At 39.3% G+C, this 21,976-nt stretch overlaps 2 protein-coding genes across 4 annotated transcripts in view; both read left to right on the forward strand.

The window, feature by feature from the left end:
* Positions 1–11,602, forward strand: part of LOC115499785 (tomoregulin-1) — a 125,956-nt gene extending 114,354 nt beyond the window's left edge. For all 3 annotated transcript variants that reach the window (XM_030293958.2, XM_030293950.1, XM_030293951.1), the window contains 2 exons: positions 6,860–7,018; positions 10,547–11,602. In XM_030293958.2, coding sequence (XP_030149818.1) covers positions 6,860–7,018; positions 10,547–10,631 — 244 coding nt within the window. In that variant the 3' untranslated portion in view covers positions 10,632–11,602. The remainder of the gene's footprint in view (positions 1–6,859; positions 7,019–10,546) is intronic.
* A 472-nt stretch (positions 11,603–12,074) lies between these two features.
* CAVIN4 (caveolae associated protein 4) lies at positions 12,075–21,540 on the forward strand. The gene is made up of 2 exons (XM_030294380.1): positions 12,075–12,585; positions 19,973–21,540. Exons 1-2 carry the CDS (start codon positions 12,178–12,180, stop codon positions 20,648–20,650), a joined length of 1,086 nt encoding a protein of 361 aa, XP_030150240.1. The 5' UTR covers positions 12,075–12,177; the 3' UTR covers positions 20,651–21,540.
* Positions 21,541–21,976: the final 436 nt, after the last annotated feature.

The raw sequence follows: 21,976 nt of genomic DNA on the forward strand, positions 1-21,976 counted from the left end.
ACCCTACCGTCTATAGGTTCCAAAAAACCTAATGTCTGGTTGAAGACAATAATAATAAACAATTAAAATATAATATGAAAAATGCTGCCACACAGAGATAGATATACTCAAGATGATTTGGGACTTCAGACAAGGCACTTCACCTTGATGAGGATGAGGGACATTGTGGGAAGAGGGACAGGTCTTACAGGAACATTTGTGTCACTCCAGGAACTTGCCCTTTATTTTAAAGGATGTTTGAGAAGCCACTGAAGGATTTAAGTTAAGAAAGTTATGATCAGATCTGAAAGCCGCTGGTTTTGTGGAAAATGGATCAGGAGACTGAATGTTGGGAGACTGTGCGTTAGTAAGAAATTAGAGCCTGAACTAAGTAAAGGAGTTGTAGTGACACTGAGATCAGCAGATGAATTGCAGAGAGAAGATAAGGTAGTTCAACCCCTAGGTTTTGGTGACCAGTTGTTTGAAGATGGAATGTGGGAGTTGGTGGAGGGTGGTGGGAAGGAAGAGTCAAGAGAGTCTCCCGGGTTTCTGGGTAAGGCAGAAGTGAGTGGGGACAGGGAACGGGAAGACGGAGGAGGTTTGGGTGGAAATGATGTATTCAGTGTAATATACTTGGTCTCAGGTGCCTGTGGGGGATCCACCTATGGAAGTCTAGCAGGCTGATGGATGTATGTTGGTTTGAGAACTCAGGAGACAGATGCAGGTTGGAGGCATACGTTTGGGAATCGTTCTACTCTAGCATATCCCTTGTAGTTCCTACCCAGCCCTGCTTCTGTCCCTCTAGGCCTCCAGTTTGTCCATCCTTTCACCTTTTTTCCGTGTCCCTAGCCCCTTGAATGTCTTCATCCCCTCCTTATCCAGCTTAAATTCATGGTCAGTCATGGTCGTCCCTCTCTTGTTTCATCATACTCACTTGACAAAACTATAATCCTGGTTCATTCCTTCCTGCCTAATGTGTACCTATACAGCTATTCTGTATACCCATCCAGCTGAACATGACTGTTGATGAAAAGCACACCACCAGGCTAATGCATCTCACCGATGTTTGTACTCAAAATGGGCCCTACGAGCTGCCAGGTTGTCTTTCTGAGCTTCAGTCCATTCATCCTCCTCTTGTCCCAGATGCTGGCTTTCTGTTGTCACCCTTCTCTTCAGATTGTCCGTACCTCCTTCTCCTCCTTAGCTGATCATCTTGTTTCTGAGTTCACTGAGAACATTAAAGCATTATGAGGAGGACTCTCACAGATTTTTCACCCGCACCAACCAGAAATTCTCCCTGCTTTTCTGTGTTTCATATGTTCTTGTATAGATATGTTTATATATATATATATATATATATATATATATATATATATAATTTAAACATATTTTCATTTCTTCTGTCTTTGAAAAAAATTCTCACTCTCTCATCAGCTGCTGTCCCATTTATTTCCTTTGTAGAAGAACACAAAATAGTTGTCTGTGCTCTCTCTCCAGCTTCTCACTTCCTGTATCTCATGAACCCACCCCAATGAGCTTTTGCTCCAACACTTCCCTGAGGCTGTTCTTGTTGCTAAATTCAGTGATCAATTCTTAGTCTTAAATTACTTTTGAACAGTCAGTAGCATTTGACTCCTGTGCAATATGCATAATAATACAGTTGGCTTTAGGGATTGCATTCTCTCTCTCTTTTCTGCTGCCTCACTGGCCATTCCTTTACATCTTCTTGGCTGGTTCACCTTTTGCTCCTGACCTCTCATTGTTGGAATGTCCAAGGGTCCAGTCCTGGTCCTCTTCCTTAGTGATGCCACCCAGCCTTAGAGCTTTCCATGACATATGCTGATGACTCCTACTTTGCATAAATCCCAGACCCCTCTCCTCAACTTGAGACTCATAGATCCCTCTCCCTCCTTGATATTTTCCTGTGGATGTCTTGACTCCTCCATTTCAATAGGATCTAAGCCTATCTCCTGATCTGCCTTCCCTCCTCTAAACCTGTTCCATCTGCTGCCTTCTTCATCTTAGTTGATGCCAACTCCATGTTTTCCTTTGCTCAGAGAAAACACCTCTGATACATCTTCGAGTTCTCTCGTAATCCATACCCAGTCAGTTGAGAAATCCTATTACCTCTGTTTCAGAATATGTCCAGAATCGGAGTTCTTCTCCCCATTGCCACTGCTATTCCTGGTTCAGATCACCGTTTCTTCTCTCTGGCATTATTGCAACAGCCTCCCTGTATCCTACAGTCCATATTCAACTTAGAAGCCAGATAGAGACTTTTCATTTTTTTTTTTAATGTTTATTTTTGAGAGGGCGAGGGAGAGAGTGAGCATGCTTGCAAGTTGGGGAGGGGCAGAGAGAGGGAGATAGAAGATCCAAAGTAGGCTCTGTGCTGACAGCAGAGAGCCTGATGTGGGGCTTGAACTCATGAAACATGAGTTAGCTGTTCATGACCTGAGCTGAAGTTGGGCACTTAACTAACTGAGCCACCCTTGCACCCCGAGATGGAGACTTCAAATGAAAGTTCATGTCATTTCTCTGCTAAAACCCTCCCAGTGGCTCCTCTATCTCATCGAGTGCAGAAACCCTACACAATTGACCCCTTCACCTCTCTGTCTTAATTCTCTGTATCCCTTCTGCTTGCCCACTCCACTCCAGCCATGCTTGCTATTCTTGGACATGGACATGTGCTAATAATGCTCCCTCCTCAGGGTCTTTGCACTGACTCTTCCTTTATCTGATATGTTCTCCTTCCTGTTGTCCACATGGCAGATTCCCTCACCTCCTTCACATCCTCACTTACATGTCAGCTTCTTAGTGAAGCCTACCCTGACCATCTTGTTTAAAGTTGCAACCCTCTCTTCCTGACCTGTAATTTCCTTTAACTAACTCTTTTCTTTCTCTTCGTGTAGTGCATATCACCTTCTAACATAACCATTTAATTCATGTTTATTGACCCTCCCTCCTCCAGCTAGAGGTTAACCAGACCAGCGATCTTTATTTGTTTTGCTCACTGATGTATCCCAAATATCCACAGTACTTGACACATGTCAGATGTTTAGTAAATGGACAAATGGAAGAATCAGCACATGAGGGCATGGTAGTGAACGAGATTACTATGGACGTGTGTAGGATGAAAGAATGGAGAGTGTAGAAGACCAAATGCCTGGATCTGCCTTTAATCAAAAACAGCAGAAGTAGTAATAACCTAGAAGTTATTATCCAGATATTTGGAAAGTGTAACCCAAAAGTCAGTTGCAGAAAATAATATCCAAGGAGGATTGCCTGAATGATATATGGCCTATACATTCTTTCTGATACTCTGATTTTAATCTTTGGATTAAGCTAAACTGTCGGAGAGCTGCATATCTAGGACACTGTTATAGCTCCCTATGGACCTGTTTTTATTTTACTGAGCTTTGACTTTTTGCCATTAGCTTACCACAAAAGACATTATTTTAATTTTTTTTTTTCAACGTTTATTTATTTTTGGGACAGAGAGAGACAGAGCATGAACGGGGGAGGGGCAGAGAGAGAGGGAGACACAGAATTGGAAACAGGCTCCAGGCTCCGAGCCATCAGCCCAGAGCCTGATGCGGGGCTCGAACTCCCGGACCGCGAGATCGTGACCTGGCTGAAGTCGGACGCTTAACCGACTGCGCCACCCAGGCGCCCCCAAAAGACATTATTTTAAAAATCCTATAAGATTTCATTATATTGTTGAATTTATTACAACTATGTTATTGAGGATGATGTTCTCTGCATCAAAAAGTGCCCTCTTTAAATCAGGACCAATGAGGTAAAATCCCCTTGAATCTAATATTAGTAGTAACTGTGGTTCTTTTGAGCAACTGGTTTGATTTTATTTTATGGAGATTGCATTTTATGTTAATAATCTTACCATTTTTATCCCACTTATTCTTTTTTTTTAAACCAGTGATTTTTAGTATTTAGTATTTTTTTTTCACAGTTTTGTAGTACCACAATCAATTTTAGAACGTTTCATCGCCCCCAGAAGAAACTCTGTGTTCTTTAGCTGTTACTCTCAAATCTCCCTGCCCACCGCCCTTAGTCTTAGACAATCACTGGTCTGTTTTGTCTCTATAGATCTACCTGTTTTGGACATTTCATTTAAGTGGGCTTGTATAACGTGGTCTTCTGTGTCTGGTTTCTTTCACTTAGCATAATGTTTTCAAGGTTTATCCATGTTGTAGCATATGTCAGTACTTTGCTCCTTATAATACCACATTTTGAATCTGCTTACCAATTGATGAATATTTGGATTGTTCCCACTTTTTGGCTATTAATGAATAATGCTGCCCTAAATAATTGTTGGCAGGTTTTTGTGTGGACTTGTGTTCATTTCAGTTGGGTAAGTGTCCGGAGTGGAATTGCTAGGCCAAATGGTAACTCTTGTGTTTAACTTTTGAGGAACTGCCAGACTGTTTTCAAAAGTGGCTTTGCCATTTTTCATTCCCTACAGCATCTTCATCAACAGTTATTATCTGACTTTTTGATTCTGGCCATTCCAGTGGGTATGAAGTGATCTCTTATTGTTGTTTTCATTTGCATTTCCGTGATGACTAATGATATTGGTATCGTTTCATGTGCTTATTTGCCATTTGTTTATCTTGTTTGGAAAAATGTCTATTCAGATCTTTTTGCCCATTTTGTAATTTTTTTTTCTTTTGGTTGGAGTTTGTAATAGTTTTTTAAATATATTCTAGATACAAGTCTTATCAAAAATATAATTTGCAAAAATATTCTATTCTTTTGGTTATCTTTTTACTTTCTTGATAGTGCCTTTAAACACAAAAGGTTTTAATTTTGATTTAATCCAGTTTAACTTTTTTGTTGTTGTTTATGCTTTTAGTATCATATCTAAGGAAATCTTTGCCTAATCCAGATCATGAAGATTCACTTTTTTTTCTAAGAGTTTTATAGTTTTAGCTGTTACCTTTAATGTTTATTTTTTGAGAGAAAGAGAGAGAGAGAAAGAGAGAAAGACAGAGTGTGAGTTGGGGAGGGGCAGAGAGAAAAGGAGACACAGAATCTGAAGTAGGCTCCAGGCTCTGAGCTGTCAGCATAGAGCCTGATGCGGGCCTGGAACTCCCTGACTGCAAGATCATGACCTGAGCCTAAGTCCGACGACTGACTGACTGAGCCACCCAGGCGCCCCTATAGTTTTAGCTGTTACCTTTAGATCTGTGATCCATTTTGAATTATTTTTTGTGTATGTTGTAAAGAAGAGGTTCAACTTCATTCTTTTGCATGTGGACATCTACTCGCAGCAGCTTTGTTGAAGAGGTTATTTTTTCTTATTGAATTGTCTTAGCACCCTTGTCAAAGATCAGTTGGACCATAGATGTATGGGCGTATTTCAGGGCTCTCAGGTTCTATTCCATGATCTATAAATCTGCCTTACTACTTTGGTTTTGTTTTGTTTTGTTTTGTTTTTTTTTGTCTGCTAGTAGACTTAGACCCAGTGTGAAATTTTCTGATAGGTGTATAGGAACCTCAGGGATGGGAGGAGTGGACTCACATCACCCCTGGCTTCCTATTTCCCTATTCCTATTTCTTCTTATTCTTTATGTGTGCTCTATTAAAAAATCTTTTTTTCTAATGAAGTGTGGGATGTTAATAACTCGACTATCCTCACACTTCAGAGGTTTTATTAATGAGTTCTAACTGAAGGCTGGCTAATTATACATTTTACTTCTGTCAGCTACAAAGTGTGAAATTTGTTAAATATCTTAAATGTTTCCCCCTGTCAAATTATTATCATCAGCTGATGTTGCCTTTTTATTTACTTGGAATTCAGATAATTTCTAAGATTAGCTCCTGTTTGGCTGCTTGACTCTGCTTTTGTCAATAACTTATTTTACTTTTCCCCCTGCATCTTAAATGATTATATTTATGTACACTAAAGTGTGTTGGATATAATATAAAAAGTGCAATTTACAGAGAACTGTAAATGTTTATATCTATTTATTTAGTCATCCCATTTCCAAGTACCTAGCCTTTTGAATAACACTAAATATAGAAATGTGCACACTCACCAATATTTGTTACACCTAATTCATAGTTGTGAAAAATGGAAAATAGGAGCGCTTAGATGACTCAGTCAGTTAAGCATCCAACTCTTGGTATCAGCTCAGGTCATGATCTCAAGATCATGGGATTGAGTTCCTTATGGGGCTCCATGCAGAGCATGGAACCTGTTTGGGATTCTTTCTCTCTCTCTCTCTCTCTCTCTCTCCCCCCCCTCCTCCCTCTCAAAATAATTAAATAAACTTAAAAAAAAAAGGAAATAGCTGGCATGTCTCTTAGGCTGAGGATTAGATGTTAGCTATATGATAGCCAGTGAAGGTACTATTATGTACCTTTTTTTTTTGAGAGAGAGAGAGCATGTACTTGTTTGAGTGGGAGAGGGGCAGAGAGAGAGAGAGAGAGAGAGAGAGAGAGAGAGAGAGAGAAACCCAAGTGGGCTCCACACCCAGCGCAGAGCCTGACGTGGGGTTTAATCCCACGACTCTGAGGTCATGACCTGAGCTAAAGTCAAGAATTAGACTCTTAACTGACTGAACCACCAGGCGCCCCTTATGTATCTGTTTTTTTAAAGGAGGTGTAATAAAGACCATTTAGCAACTGTAAAATTAATGTCCTATAATGATAGGTGAAAGATGCACTGTGAAATAGACATTGAGTAGCGTTTAAGGAAATACACAGATGGAAGTTTTGGGGTTTTTTTTCAGATAGTGGGAAAGCACCTGATTTGCTATTTTTGTATAAATTTATTATTCTTTTGTATGTTCTTCTAAAACCTAGAATTATTAGAATCTGTAATTCTCATAGGAATCTTTTTTCCTCCCCTTTTCAGATGTGAATCTGGTTACACTGGACAGCACTGTGAAAAGACGGACTTTAGTATTCTCTATGTTGTGCCAAGTAGGCAAAAGCTCACTCATGTTCTTATTGCAGCAATTATTGGAGCTGTACAGATTGCCATTATAGTAGCGATTGTCATGTGCATAACGAGGTAGGTAATGGCCTAAGAAATACCAACCTTAAATTAGAGTTGGATAGCTGTTAAAGTAAAGAAGAACCTTGAAGCACACTCAAAATGATAGGGGCTTTAAGTCTTCCTGTCTATTAGGAAAAAATCCTAGGATCAGTTCCTAAGATTTCTAAGTAGGTCTGACCTGTCCTTATCTTGCTTCCTTAGAGTATGGACAAGAACTCATTCTCAGGGTTACAGGTGTAGCTGGGCAGCTGGCAAAGGGAGCATGGATAATATTCAGTGGCATAAAGAATGTAGGGATCTTAGAACTGCATTCTGGAATGATGATTGTAGTAGCAGAATGGCCTGCACATGCACAGAAGGGCCTGCCCCAATTTTTAAGGCGCTGATGAACTGCAAGGTGTTTTTTGCCCTAAGGATATACTTTATCCATAGTAAATATAATAAGAAAGGAAGAAATCAGAGCTCAAAGAAAATGGCTTTTCTTTGTATATCATTGTCTTAACATTTCATTTTCTGGAACACAGTTATAAGTAATCTTTAAAATTCTCCATCATAACTAAAACCATTGGCATTTATCGTAATTAAACTCAAAATTAAGGGACATTCTTGGATTGCAACAGGGAAAAAATAGGTATTTTCCAAACTTAGTGGAAATGTAGAAGTCAGAAATGAAGTGGACCCAAGAAAAGTCCAGCTAAATCCAGTTCATATTGTCTTTCTGCTTCCCAGTGTCCTGTTTTCTTTTTTTTTTTTTTTTTTTTGTCTTGCTTGGCTATTCCTGTCTCCTTTAAGATTTGGTTCAGAAGTCCCATAAACATCATTTCTGTACTTGTCTGCATTATTCTGGGCAGAGGATCGGAGCATATCAAGTACAGATATTGGCAGGCCATAATGGATTTATAGCTCTTCTATCCAAGGTCTGGATAGAAGCCAGACCTTCACTAGTCTCAGCCATCTGGAGCTGAAATGATAAATCTAGAAATGATAAAAAATGTTCTCTGAATAACAGGTATTTTTCATAAAATTCAAGTGCTAAAATCAGTGGACTTTATTCCACTGAACAGATGATCTGCCCTTAGGCAAGACTACTGAGTATAAAATTGGGCAGTAGGAAAAAAAAAATGGGCAGTAGATTAAAATTGGGATAATAATATAAAAAATGACAGCAGAAAGGGAAAATAGAAAAAAAAAAGCCCCACGTAACAGCAGAGCTGCCTGTGGCCATTTAATATCGGCTTAGAGGTTAAGTAGTTTGCCTGTGGTCATCCCACTAGTAAGTGGAAGTGCTGGATTTGGATTCAGTGCTGCCTGGTTTCCAAACCATTCCTCTTTCCACTGAACCATCAAGAGGAGGGTCTATGTTGAGTCACCTCAGGAAATACATTTGCCAAGTATGACCATTGCTTGCTAGCAAGGTTCAAACTTAATTTTGTTAGAGGGACAGGGCTTTTGAATAGAGTTGGGGGGAACGACTTGGTATGAATCATTTCTTCAGAGCATTAATCTGGGTGTCATCTGCAAAATTTCACTGGAGGAGAGAAAATGTGAGGTCAGGGGAACTATTTAGGACGTTATTCGAGTAAAGCAGGAGCGGAGTAATGAATTATTTGGAGGGTGAAAGAAAGAAGGTAAAGATGAGGGAAGCTTTTGAGGCCTGGTGACGATGTCATGTTTAAGAAGATCAAAGGATGTTAGAGTTAGCAGGAAGCAGCTTTGAGTCAATGCCTTCTATTCTAGAGAGGTGAGGAGACTGAAGGCTTAGATGGGGGAATACCTTACTCAAGATACTTAAGCCCTTTACAAATCCCAATCCAGCCTTTTATCTTGTTCTACACTTCTGTTTTCAGTGTGCTACAATCTTCAAAATTCTAATTCTACTAAATTAAAATTACCTGACAAGTAGTTTTCAAGTTTGTGCCCTCAAATTTATATCCCAAATCCATGTGCTGCCTTCACAGACTTTAGACATCACAGTGTTTTTATAACTGTGTTGCAGCCGTCTTTTGCTGCCCACTGTCTCCGTGACTGAAGGCTCATCTCATTGAATTTATCTTACATGTCTCCTTATTGAGGCCTGTCTTTTTATTGTGGTGTTGTCTCCCCTCAAATGTTTTGCTCTCTTGAATTTAGAATATTATAATTATGTACTTGGACTTAGCTCCACTGAATTTTTAAGGAGTGCCTCTCCCACACGGTCCATTATGGGACAGCTGTTCACTTATCCCATGGTGGCTGTTACATGTGAGGAATCTTCCATTAAAAGGATGTTCCCACTGACTCACTGAGCAAGACTGCATGAGTAAAATTTTCTTCTTCTATACTTGGAATCTTCTTTTATGTTTTGAGACCCCTAGAATGACAATAGCAGGGACCTCAAACATCATCTTAGCCAAACACCTTTATTTTATAGATGACAAAACCATGGCCCCAGGAAGTTGGAATTTTTCCAAGGTCATGGTGAGTTGGTGACAGTTAAAGAGGTTTGCTTGGCTTCTTAACCATGAAATGGACGTGATTTCATCACTGTCTACCTCAAAGTGTTTTTATGAGGATTAGTGAGATAAAATTTGCAAAAAACAGCATATAAGATGAAAGTGTTAACACCAAGGCTTTTAAGTCAAGGCAAAGCAGTGCTCTTTGAAACTGAACTAGAAACAGAGAACTTTAGGAATATTCCTTGTCACAAGACTTTCTTTCCATTAGATTATAAATACCTTGCTGGCAGAGATTTTAGAGGTTGGCACAACTTTTAATATTTCATATGTAGGAAAAGGAGATTGCACAGCTAGTTTTTAGCAGAGTCCAAACTCAGAATTCCCAGAATTCATCCCAGTGCCTTTGTTCCACACTGCATACCACAGCACTTTGTGCATAGTAAGAGCTCGTATGTTTGCATTCTGGTGGGCAGGCACAAGAGCAATTACAGCACAATGAGATTGATACCACCACGGAGAAACATGTACACTAAAGGGAAAGCAGAGTCCAAGACTATCCCTTATCCCCAGGATGACAGTTCTTTATTGGGTTCTGTGATTTGCCCAAGCAGGGTGCAGAAAAACTTCTTTCGACTCCTTGTCTAAAATCGCTAAGCATTTCCTGTCTATTCATATCTGAGGTTAATAAGCACACTTCTTCCCGATTACTCCCTCGTCCAAGCTGTCCTTGTCACTTTGGGGGTGTCATAATGCTCAGAGGAAGTACATGGATCAGGATCCTTTCTACTATCCTAGGTTTATATGTTATTGGTCACCGCAGCTCGGGAGTTGTCAGGCCAGAAGAAGGGCGGGGAAGTGCATCTGCAGCAGTAGAGACCCAGGAGTGAGCTTTGCTTGTGCTTACACCTGCATTCTGTACCTAACGTCTAGTCCCCAGCTGTGTAGGGAAGATAGCAGTCTGACACGTTGGTCCTCAGCTTGACTTGCATCAAACAGCATCCTGTTTCTCATTAAGGCTTTATGTGTGAAATGTGTATTACTTTGGAAACATTTGAAATATCTTAAACAAAATGACCTTTTTCTTTTCTTTATTTTTTTAATTCAACAGAAAATGCCCTAAAAACAACAGAGGACGGCGACAGAAGCAAAACCTAGGTCATTTTACTTCAGATACGTCATCCAGAATGGTTTAAACTGATGACTTTTATATGTACACTGACCATGTGATGTACATTTATTATGTCTTTTTTTAAAGAATGGAAATATTTATTTCAGAGGCCTTATTTTTGGACATTTTTAGTGTAGTACTGTTGGCTCGTATTTAGAATATTCAGCTACAACAGTTTTGGACTGTTTCGTAGTCTTTGTTTTATGTTTTTAAATACAGAAATTGATTTCACAAATTTATACCACATGGTAATTCTAAGACTTGTTCTTTACCCATGGAATGTAATATTTTTGCAAAGATGGACCACTTCACAAATGGTTACAAAGTCATACCCACTTCTTCCACAGTGACCACAACAAATGACCAAGCATGAACTAAAGGTAAAGATGTTTACAGATTACTTTTCTTACAAAAAAAGATAAAAAATCTAGAAGACACTGTGTTTAAATAGACATTTAAATGTTTTTTGAGATTTAGTAACTGATTTTTTAGACCCTGCCTATCGCATGAACTGTAGAGCTGTGTGTTAGATGTAAAATATTTATAAGCTGTATGGATTGGAATTTGATTATTCCTCTCTTTGAAAAAATAATTCTGATAATTCGGAAAGATATCTGGTAGCCAAGATGGAACAGATCACTGAAAAGTAGGTTTAGGTATCGTGAAAATGGTCTGTTTAACAAACAGATTGGAATAAAGCCTTCTCTATTAGTTAAACTACTTTAATACACATTCATTTTTTAAAAAATATTTGTTTTAACATAAATAAATTGTATCAGTGTTTGTGAATAAAATGCAAAAATGATTGTTAATGATGGGTGCTCTTAAAGTGAGCTTAAAAATTATCTAAGACCTCTATCCAAATTTGTCCTGTAGTAATAGTTATATTAATAGATTGTTGGTGTTTAAAGATCTGAAGTGTGAGTAGAATGTATCCAGCTGTTTAACATGTAGTTTAGATAATCAGAAGTATGCATGTAGAATTTAAGAATATGTTAAAAATTAAATATTAATTTTAATATTTGGTTTGGAAAAGCATGTTATAATATAATGTTTTCACTATATGGCCTCTGTTTTGGTGTGTTTATTTTACTACATTCTTTGATATTGATAAATCGGTACATTTAATGTGTGAAGTAAGTACAAAAAGATTTCAGTTCAGAATTCCCCTTTGCTTTTTCAAATACTGCTTCAAATTATTTAAAGGCAAAAGCTTCCCCCAATATTTAGTGTTTGCTTTTTTTGATCATTTGGTTTCTAGGCTTAATATTAGTAACATGGTGGCTTCAGGGAACTTTTTTTTTTAAAGCTTTCCTCTTCTCTCCACACAGTCTTATTTGAGTCCATTAGTCAGTCACCAAGCATGTTTGGAACAGTACCCAGTGCTCTGCAAGGATTCATATTGCAGACCAGTCACATGTGGGTATTTGTAGTTATAAATACTTGACCAGTCTCCAGGGGTGGGGTTTCCAACCCTTTATACAACCCTGTTGCCTGTTATCAAGCTAACTTTTTGCTCTTAGTGCCAGAATTGATTGTGGTGGGACATCTTTCACTGAGAAATAAGTAAAATGGAACATAATGGGTCTGCCTCAAATGCTGATAAAACCCATCAGAATCGCCTGTCAAGTGTTATAGAAGATGAAGACCAAGACGCTGCTCTTACCATTGTGACTGTGCTGGACAAAGTAGCCACCATCGTGGACAGTGTGCAGGCAAGCCAGAAGAGACTAGAGGAGAGACACAGGGAAATGGAAAATGCCATAAAATCTGTCCAGATTGACCTGTTGAAGCTTTCACAGTCACACAGCAATACAGGCTACGTCATTAACAAGTTGTTTGAGAAAACTCGAAAAGTCAGTGCTCACATTAAAGATGTGAAGGCCCGGGTGGAGAGGCAGCAAACTCACGTGAGAAAAGTTGAATCCAAGCAAGAGGAAATAATGAAGAAAAACAAATTCCGTGTGGTAATATTCCAGGTAAGATTGCCACTTGTGTTTTGCTTGATTACTGAAAAATCTTAACATCCTTGAATTGCCAACCAGTCCTATCAGAAGTTTCCAGCATCTCGTCATTACTATTGTATTTATTCACGGAGTGGCATTCTGTATCAGCAAGAATCTCAGGATAAAGCCATTACTGTGTTGACTAATGTACTATCCTATCAGTATTTTGAGCCTCTCAACCATTTTGTGTAATATGAACTGTGGATCAGAGCTGAGGCTATTTCTTGCCTTTGAAACTTAATATTGGTAAGACTCCTCCAGCATATTAGCCATATCAGCATGATGCCCTTTCATACATTGAGAGTGTTAGTTCTAGAAGAGATCTAAGAAGCCTGTAGTTTAAAACACCTAAAAAGAGAAATGGAGGATAGTAATCCCACAATGTGGTTTTCCCCCTTCTATGGAGACCTGGAAAGTTCTAAACAGTAAAATGTAAACTTTTCAGAATGTTGTTTCTCTGTTGGAATTTTTACATGTGAGAATATGTAAAATAATTACAATAAGCAAAACTATTACTTAACAATCAGGCAGTTGTTTTTATGTTTCTTATAATATAGTTTTGTTACAGTTTTACAAGCATAGGAGTCAATTATATAAGTAATTGCTTATAAATGCTTATAGTCTTTTGACTTAGCCTATTTAATATAGTAGTTTTTGTGTGGCATTGTGTATTGTGCTAAGTTCTTATATTACTCTGCACTTGGCACTCATTTTTTGAAATAGGAACACATCCATGGCAAGATGCATAATATTTATAATATGTTTTATAACTCTTACAAATCAAAAGGAAAAAGTTGAACTCTCATCCTGTGGTAGGAAAACTGAGAGTCATTATCAGACTGTTCACAAAAGACAAATGAGAAGAATTCCATTTTCACCCATTTAAATATTTTCAGTTATTAAAACAAATACCCAGAGTTTAAGGGTACTTTCATATTCTGCTGGTTAGGAGTATTAACTGGTACAACATTTCTGGAGGGAAGTTTTTGTAGTATGTTATTAAGAACCTTCACAAACCTTCGGGCACCAAAATTTTACATCAAAGAATTTTTCTAAGCATAAAATCAGGAATGTGTGTAGGGATGTTCACCAGTGTATATATAATATACAGTGTTATCGCAGTGTATTTTAAAAATAGATGGCTATTCCTATGCATAGGAAAAAACCCTAGAAGAGCAAAACCAAAATGAAATAAGAACACAGTTGGATTATGTATGTAGGCAGATATTTGTAAGACACTAAGGATGTGGGCCACAACTCTCCACAGCATTCTTTACACATTAGGCAGTTCTCCATAGCACTCTATTGACTGATACAGTTACACTGGCATGAAAGAGTAGTATTTTGGGTCTGTTTTTAAGAACGTGTTTTATTTAAGAAGAGACCAGTCCCAGTGTTAGTGCATGTAATAGGGATCTAGATTTGGTACTAGAGAATGTAGGATCCATTCTTCAGTTCACCTTCCAAGGGCATCAGCAGGAAGGGGTTGTGTTGCACCCTTCACTTGCATGGGGCATGCCCGGCAACATTCTTGGCATCTAGCATTTCTCCTGAGAACCTTTATGGAGAGTGGGCCATGTACCAATCAAGATCTACAAAAGCTAGAGGAAAGAAGTTTCTGAAAAGTTCTAATTGAACTTTTGTCAGTTGGTCTGTTGACCTAATTTGTTTATTATAGTTAAGATTATTTTCTTTATTCACCTATTTATTACCTGACGCTTGCTATTTTTTTCTCTTTGAACTCCTATAGTTACTTGAACAAGTCAAAGATTAGTATGTAAAAAACAACTGAGAGGCACTAATTTAAGTCAGATCTTAGTAGTCCTGGTAAGATATAATGCTGTGAAGGTTCTATGAAATTAAGTTGCTCAGGGTCAGCAATGGTTTGTCAGTAAGCAGTTGCTCTTTTATGATGGCAGAGCTTCTAGAGAAAAGATAAAGGCAATTAGGAATGGATTTGATGATTCTTTAGCTGTTAGAACACTATATAGTATTCACATGGTTATTCTTAGTTAAAATTAGTTTCTACACTTCATTCTCATAGTTAATACGTGTAAGTGGTTATTTTGAGATCACCTGTCCTTCTAAAATGAACTTAAAGCTGGAGTAATTCAGCTGTAGGATACTTTCATTTCCATTTGGGTTTTTCCTCAAGAAGTTTTCCCTAGTTACATCTTTTGGTGGCAATCTTTTTTTTTTAATGTTTTATTTATTTATTTTTGAGAGAGAGTGTGAGTGGGGGAGGGGGCAGAGAGGCGTGGACAGAGGAGCCGAAGTGGGCTGTGTGCTGACAGCAGCAAGCCTGATGCGGGGCTCGAGCTCACGGACTGCAAGATAATGACCTGAGCTGAAGTTGGACGCTCAACCGACTGAGCCACCCAAGCGCCCCTTGGTGGCAATCTTTATTGGCATTTTATTTCCCACAGTTGTGTATGGCTGAGCTTTCACCTAATCCTGGACATTTGCATTTAAAAAACTATCTGCTAGTTTTCATTAATTATCATTTCTCCTTAACATACGTCCACTTTGATGACCTTCTCATGAAAGCCGGCAGTCTTACCATCTCTTTTAACAATTTTGCTTACAAACCACATGTCTACAGTTACCAAATGAGATATTTGGTTATTCCCTAGTGACAAATCCCAGACTTCTGTGTATTCGGAAGTCCCCTGGCTATGTTACTTTGATAGGGCCCACTTTACTCTTATCATAGTACTCGTTTTGTTACAAAAATCATCGTTTTATCTGGTCTTTTACATAAAAAGGGATAATAATAATTATTTGGAAATCAACCGTAACCCAGCCTATAATCTTTAATTATTATTACAGCGTATTCATCATTAACTCATGGTATCTCTGACTCATAGGAATTGCAACAAATAGATCCGTGTAACAAGTACTTTCTCTTACTCTACCTCTGTTTTGTTTTTTAAGCCTGATTTTGTATAATTTGTGCATTGAAGAGAAGGGTATGTGATTCCTGAGTTAAGCTATATCTGATTCCTTCACAGCAAGACTGTGAGGGTTTTTCCCCCTACTAAGCAGTAATTATTCTTTGGCTCCTTCCTATTCTAATTATACCTTCTCAGGCCATACCAACCCACTTGGTGTTGCTGAAGCTACTCCCTGTAGCAGGTGTCAGGAAAGGAGAGGAATAATTTTGCCGCTTTCACTGATTCATCTGAGAGCTATGACACGCCCACCTGCCTTTTCTTCTTTTTTTCAAAGCTGCTAGATAGACTCTCCAATCCTGTAGCCAAAGAATTTAATTTTAGGCAAGTATCCAAAGAAATCAGGTTCCAAGGACCTTCTTGACTATCAGGCTGATAGGTTTTTGGAATAAACCTGTTTCTTACATATTTATTTAATTTATTTTATTGAACAGATTAAAAAAATGTTTTTATGTTTATTTATTTTTGAGAGAGAGAGAGACAGTGTGAGTTGGGGAGAGGTAGAGAGAGAGAGGGAGACACAGAATGCGAAGCAGGCCCCAGGTTCTGAGCTGTTAGCACAGAGCCCAACATGGGGCTCGGACCCACGAACCTCAAGATCATGACTTGAGCCGAAGTCAGATGCTCAACCAACTGAGCCACCCAGGTGGCCCTTATTGAACAGATTTAATTTAGATCTCAAGTAGGAGCACAGTTTCTTTTAGAAATTGTAACTCATGAGGGGTGCCTATGTGACTCAATTGGTTAAGTGTCTAACTTTGGCTCAGGTCATGATCTAGTGGTTTCTAGAACCCCGTGTCAGGCTCTGTACTGACAGCTCCAGAGCCTGAGGCCTGCTTTGGATTCTGTGTTTCTCTTTTTCTCTACCCTTCCCCCATTCGTGCTCTCTCTCTCTCTCTCTCTCTCTCTCTGTGCCCCTCATCTCTTTGTACTCTCTCTCTCTCTCAAAAAATAGTAAACATTAAGAAAATGATATATGCAAAGGCATTATACTGGAAATTCAAAATAGAAATTTTAACTCATGGATTCCCTTAAGAGTCTCATGATCCTTAAAGTCTTGCCTGTTTAGTTTTGGAAATAATCCCTAAATAGTAAGTTGGGATTCTTTAGCAGCTGTGTTTCTAGGCTGGTTCTCAAGGGTCCCCAGTGTCTGCTTTGTTCCCAAACCCAATCTTCATCCTTATCCTTTGACACATATGACATAGTTGGTCCCTCCCTCTCATCTTGAAACTTGTTTTCCCTTGGCTTCTGAGGGTGCTACTCTCTTGGATTTCTTCGTGCCTCAATAGCTGATACTTCTCCTTTTTTGGTTCTTTCTCATCTTTTCCTTCTACAGTTTCGAAATCTATCTTAGAAATCCAAAATCCAAAAATTTCTAAAAATTAAAATTTTCTCATAACATACTGGGTAGCTTGCTACCTAGGGTTGACCTGAACCCATTTGGTGGCAAAACCTGACCTGAAATAGCACAAGGCTGTTTACATACTCTTTTTTCTTTCCTTTTTTTTTTAAAGGCAACTGCCACCTTCTTCTTCTCCTTCCTCCTCCTCCTCCTCCTCCTTCTCTTCTTCTTCTTCTTCTTCTTCTTCTTCTTCTTCTTCTTCTTCTTCCTCCTCCTCCTCCTCCTCCTCCTCCTCCTCCTCTTCCTCCTCCTCCTCCTCCTCCTCCTCCTCCTCTTCGGATGTTTATTTATTTTTGAGAGAGAGAGAAACAGAGTATGAGCAGGGGAGGGGCAGAGACAGAGGGAAACACAGAATCCAAAGCAGGCTCCAGGCTCTGAGCTGTCAGCACAGAGCCCGACGTGGGGCTTGAATCCATGAACCATGAGATCATGACCTGAGCCGAAGTCGGATGCTTAACTGACAGAGCCACCCAAGTGCCCCCTACTCTTTCTTTTCCTTTTTTTAATGTTTATTTATTTATTTATTTAGAGAGTGTGTGCATGAGTGGGGGGGGGGGGGGCAGAGAGAGGGAGAAGGAATCCCAAGCAGGTGCCACACTGTCAGCACAGAGCCTGATGCAGGGTTCTATCCCCAAAACTGTGAGATCATGACCTGAGCTGAAATCAAGAGTTGGATGCTTAATTGACTGAACCACCCAGGGTGCCCCTGTTTATACGCTTTATTGTACCTTATAGTGAACATTCATTCATATTCATGTCACAAAATTGTTTCTTCACAAGATCTGACTGGAGAGGTAATGTAAAAGTTATTTTCCTCAAATCTGAAATGTTCTGAATTCTGAAATGTACCTTGGCCCCAAGGAGTTAGAATAACATTAAGTGTTGTCCCATTCAGTCAGTCTCTTAATAGTCTCCTCCATCTGGTCTCATGATTTTTAATTCTTGACATTAATGACTCCAGAATTTATATCTATCTCCAGTCCAGACCTGTTTCCTGAATTCCAAGTTTGTATACTCAGCTGCCTACTTGACATCTCAGATCTCATCTTTCCCTTCCAGTTTCTTCCACCTGCTTTCTTCCCCATGTCAGTTAATGGGAAATCTAACCTCGTGCTTGAAAATCATCCTTGACACTAACACTCCACATCCAAATCTAGCAGTAAGTCCTGTCAGCATCTACCTTCCCAGTAGATCTGGAATCAGACTGCTTCTTACCACCGCCTCTGCCAACACCCTCATTCATCTCTCACCTGACTTACCTCAGTGGTCTCCAACTGGTCTTCTTGCTTCTTATCTCACCCCCTAGAGCCTGTTTTCAGTAGAGCAATACTCTTACCGCATGGGTCAAATCATGTTGCTGTTCTCAAAACTTTTTAAAAGGCTTCCTATCAGACTCAGAATAAGAGCCATGGTCCTTATTATTAGATATAGAACCCCTACATAAGCTGGCCCTCTCGCTACCTCTCTACCCTCTTTCCTCTTTTTGCCCCTTGATCTCTCTGCTCCTGCCATGCTGCCTTCTTGCTGTTTTGGTTTTCCTCTCAGATATATGCATTACCTTCAGGTCTAGGCTAGGATGTCATCTTATCAGTGAAGCCTTTCCAAGCATCCTCCTCAGTCACTGTATATCTCCCTTCCCTACCTTATTTTTCACTTTAGCATTTACCACCATCCAACAGACTACATATTTAACTTGTTTATTTCTCTCTCTACAAGAATATAAGCTCTTTTACTCTGCTTTCTCCACAGGAGTTTCTCAGTTCCTAGAACATTGACTGGTGCATGGTAGGTGCTTAGAAACTATTTGTTGAATGAAGGTCTGTGCCCTTTTTGATTGAATAGTTATTTATTGAGTATAACTACTATGCACAAGGCTCTCTGATAGATACTGGGCATAAAACATAAATAAGACACATCTCTGCTTTCATCGAACCTATTATTTAGTGAAGGCCTCAGTATATAAATGAGCAGAGTTCCAATTCATTCAAACAGTGGTATTAGTGGTATTATAAGTAGAGGTATGCACATGTCATTCTGGTATAAATTGGGGAAAGAATTAGCTTCTTGAGGAAAGTTGGGGACTTTTTAATTGATTCTTGAAGATTTTGTTGACAGAGCTGAAAAGAGGTGAAAGGGATTAAAGTGAGCAAAAAAAAAAAAAAGAATAATGAAAAAGAAAGATACACACAGGCATGAAGGGATGAAAACACTGTGTTTGAGGAGTAGAGAGTGGTTGTGTGTTGCTGGGCTGGAAAGTAGGTTTAGCTCAAACTGAAGAGCCTTCTGATCATACTAAAGAACTAAACTCTCTCCTTTGAGTATTTATGAGTTTCCAAAAGTTTTAAAGTAGAGAAAGGATGTGATAAGAGCTATGCTTTAGAAATATTTCCTGGGAAATACTTAGGTGATGCTTTGGAGGTAGACATATTATTGTACAAGCTCAGGTCTGAGGTGACAGGGTCCTGAATTAGGACATTGGTAGTGGTAAGGAGGAGGGGACAGGAGTTACTAAGCAGTGTTCTTGAGAGTGCTTGGTGACCTGTTGGACATGGGATGACAAGGAGGGGAAATATTGGGGTTGAAAATTCTCAGATTTCTATTTGGGTGGCACCTGGATGGGTGCTGGTGCTGAGAAACCCAGGAAAAGAAGATGTGGAGAGGATGCTGGGTCGACCTTAATTTTTGGACATGTTAAGTTTGAGGTGTGTCCCTGTTACATCCAGGTGAAGTCTATCATTTAGAATTGCATCTTCATCTTAGGAGAAGAGGAGAGGTGAAGATAAAATATTTGTGAGTTTGCTTACAATTGGATCTGAATACAGAAGAGTGGATCAGTTTGCTCTGATTGAACTTGGGAGATAAAACAGGACACAGAGAGAGAAACCCTGAGAAATATTAATAGTTAAGGAGCAGGCAGAAGGTGAACAACCCATGGAGGAGATTGAAAAGGCATGGCCAGAAGGTAAAAGAGCTGATGTCTAACATGCTTACTTTTTCTCTCCTTCAGGAGGAGGTTCGGTGTCCGACATCCCTGTCTATTGTTAAAGACAGAAACCTAACTGAGAATCAAGAGGCTGAAGACGATGTCTTTGACCCTCCAATAGATCTGTCTTCGGATGAAGAGTATTATGTTGAAGAAAGCAGATCTGCCAGACTTAGAAAGTCAGGCAAGGAGCGCATTGATAATATCAAAAAGGCATTTTCCAAAGAAAACATGCAGAAGACACGGCAGAATTTTGACAAGAAAGTGAACAGAATTAGAACTAGAATAGTGACCCCGGAGAGGAGAGAAAGGCTAAGGCAGTCGGGAGAAAGGTTAAGGCAGTCGGGAGAGAGGCTGAAACAGTCAGGGGAAAGGTTTAAGAAATCCATTTCTAACGCAGCTCCCTCAAAGGAAGCTTTTAAGATGCGTAGCCTTCGGAAAGCTAAAGACCAAACTGTGGCTGAAGATGCAGAAGAGGTCAGGGAGATGGGTGTGGACATCATTGCCAGGAGCGAGTCTCTGGGCCCCATTACTGAGCTCTACACTGATGAGCTCAGTGAAACAGACCGTGAGGAGGCCAGGGCTGTATATCCTCCCACAGAAGGAGGGGAAATCTCAACCCCCGAGGCTTTAAAAGTTACTTTTAAACCCCAGGTGAAAGTGGAAGATGATGAATCTCTTTTGTTAGATTTAAAGCAGTAATCATGAAGAAGAACTAAGTATATTATAGGTATAAAAGTCTTTAATCACAAGGTTCTAGTTTAATAGCATAGTCACTTACATTGATAGTATAGTCATTTAAATTTATAAAATAGTGAAGTCATTTACATTTATTTATGGGAAAACATGAGTGATATAGCTGGATTCATTTCTGATGTTTAAAATCTTAAAAATAACATGAGTATTGTATACATTTCCTTATAACTTCCTTGGGAATTCTTTTTTTCTCCCCTGGGCTAACAACTTTCCCTTTTATGTCATTCTCATGGCAGCTGTGGATTTTTAAGTTCCTTTCTATTGCCCAGCAGAAAAGTAGTCTCCTAGTGAGGGCCAATTAGGTATTTGGTGTCTAAAACAAATGAAGGTAAATTTCTGGCCATCATTTGCAAGTAAACTCTCAGTTTTGGCCTAGATTGATGTTGTGGCCAAGCTCCAAGGGGAATAACCCATGTGTGGATTATATCATCCATATGTTCAAATAGAGTCATTAGTAAATTAGTAGTCATACCTCTTTTTGATGTTTTTGCATAAAAAATGAAGTTCTGGACTTGAGCATTTGGTTCTGGCATTTTAGCTTTGCTTACAGCAAGTTATTTGGCAAGTCATTAGTAAAATGGAGAGAGTTTGTCTATCCTATCTCAGAGGACTGTTGTGTGAAGATCAGAGGAAATGTGACACATTCTGGGGGAACAGGGAGCACATCCATAGAAAACAAACCCTACTGGTTCCTTAGGAATAGAATTGAAATAATTACACCTTATGAAAAAGACTTGAGCTCTAAGCATTGAGGACCTAGGTTGGACAGAAGCTAAAGTTGGTCTTCAGAAGCCTTTTCACAGAATCAGGAATGAAAAATAAATGTTTGAGTGACATCTTTTCGTCAAAGACTAAAATCAGATCTTGGGTTTCAGTAGGGTCTTAAAATGTTTCCTGGAAACTCCTTTTTTTAATGTTTATTTACTTTTGAGAGGGAGAGAGACAGAGCATGAGTGGGGGAGGGGCGGAGAGAGAGGGAGACACAGAATCTGAAGTAGGCTCCAGGCTCTGAGCTGTCAGCACAGAGCCCGACGCGGGGCTTGAACTCATGAACTGTGAGATCACGACTTGAGCTGAAGTCGGAAGCTTAACCGACTGAGGCACCCAGGTGCCCCTGGAAATTCCTTTCCTAATTTTCTTTTTATTTAAATCTATGGTAGACTAGAGCTATCTTTGAGCAGCATGAAGCATAAAACTATGGCTGTGTCTTCAAGAGGTTTTTCTAAATTCTTCCCTGATGCAGTGGATTTGGAAATGACCTCGTGTTTCTGT

The sequence above is a fragment of the Lynx canadensis genome, chromosome D4 (genome assembly GCF_007474595.2).
Source record: "Lynx canadensis isolate LIC74 chromosome D4, mLynCan4.pri.v2, whole genome shotgun sequence".
Taxonomy (NCBI): domain Eukaryota; kingdom Metazoa; phylum Chordata; class Mammalia; order Carnivora; family Felidae; genus Lynx; species Lynx canadensis.

Excerpts from the sequence above, each read along its gene's own strand:
- CAVIN4 (XM_030294380.1), top strand. The coding sequence starts at position 12,178 with ATGGAACATAATGGGTCTGCCTCAAATGCTGATAAAACCCATCAGAAT. Across the intron at positions 12,586-19,972 it reads TCCGTGTGGTAATATTCCAG|GAGGAGGTTCGGTGTCCGAC; the intron begins GTAAGATTGCCA and ends TCTCTCCTTCAG.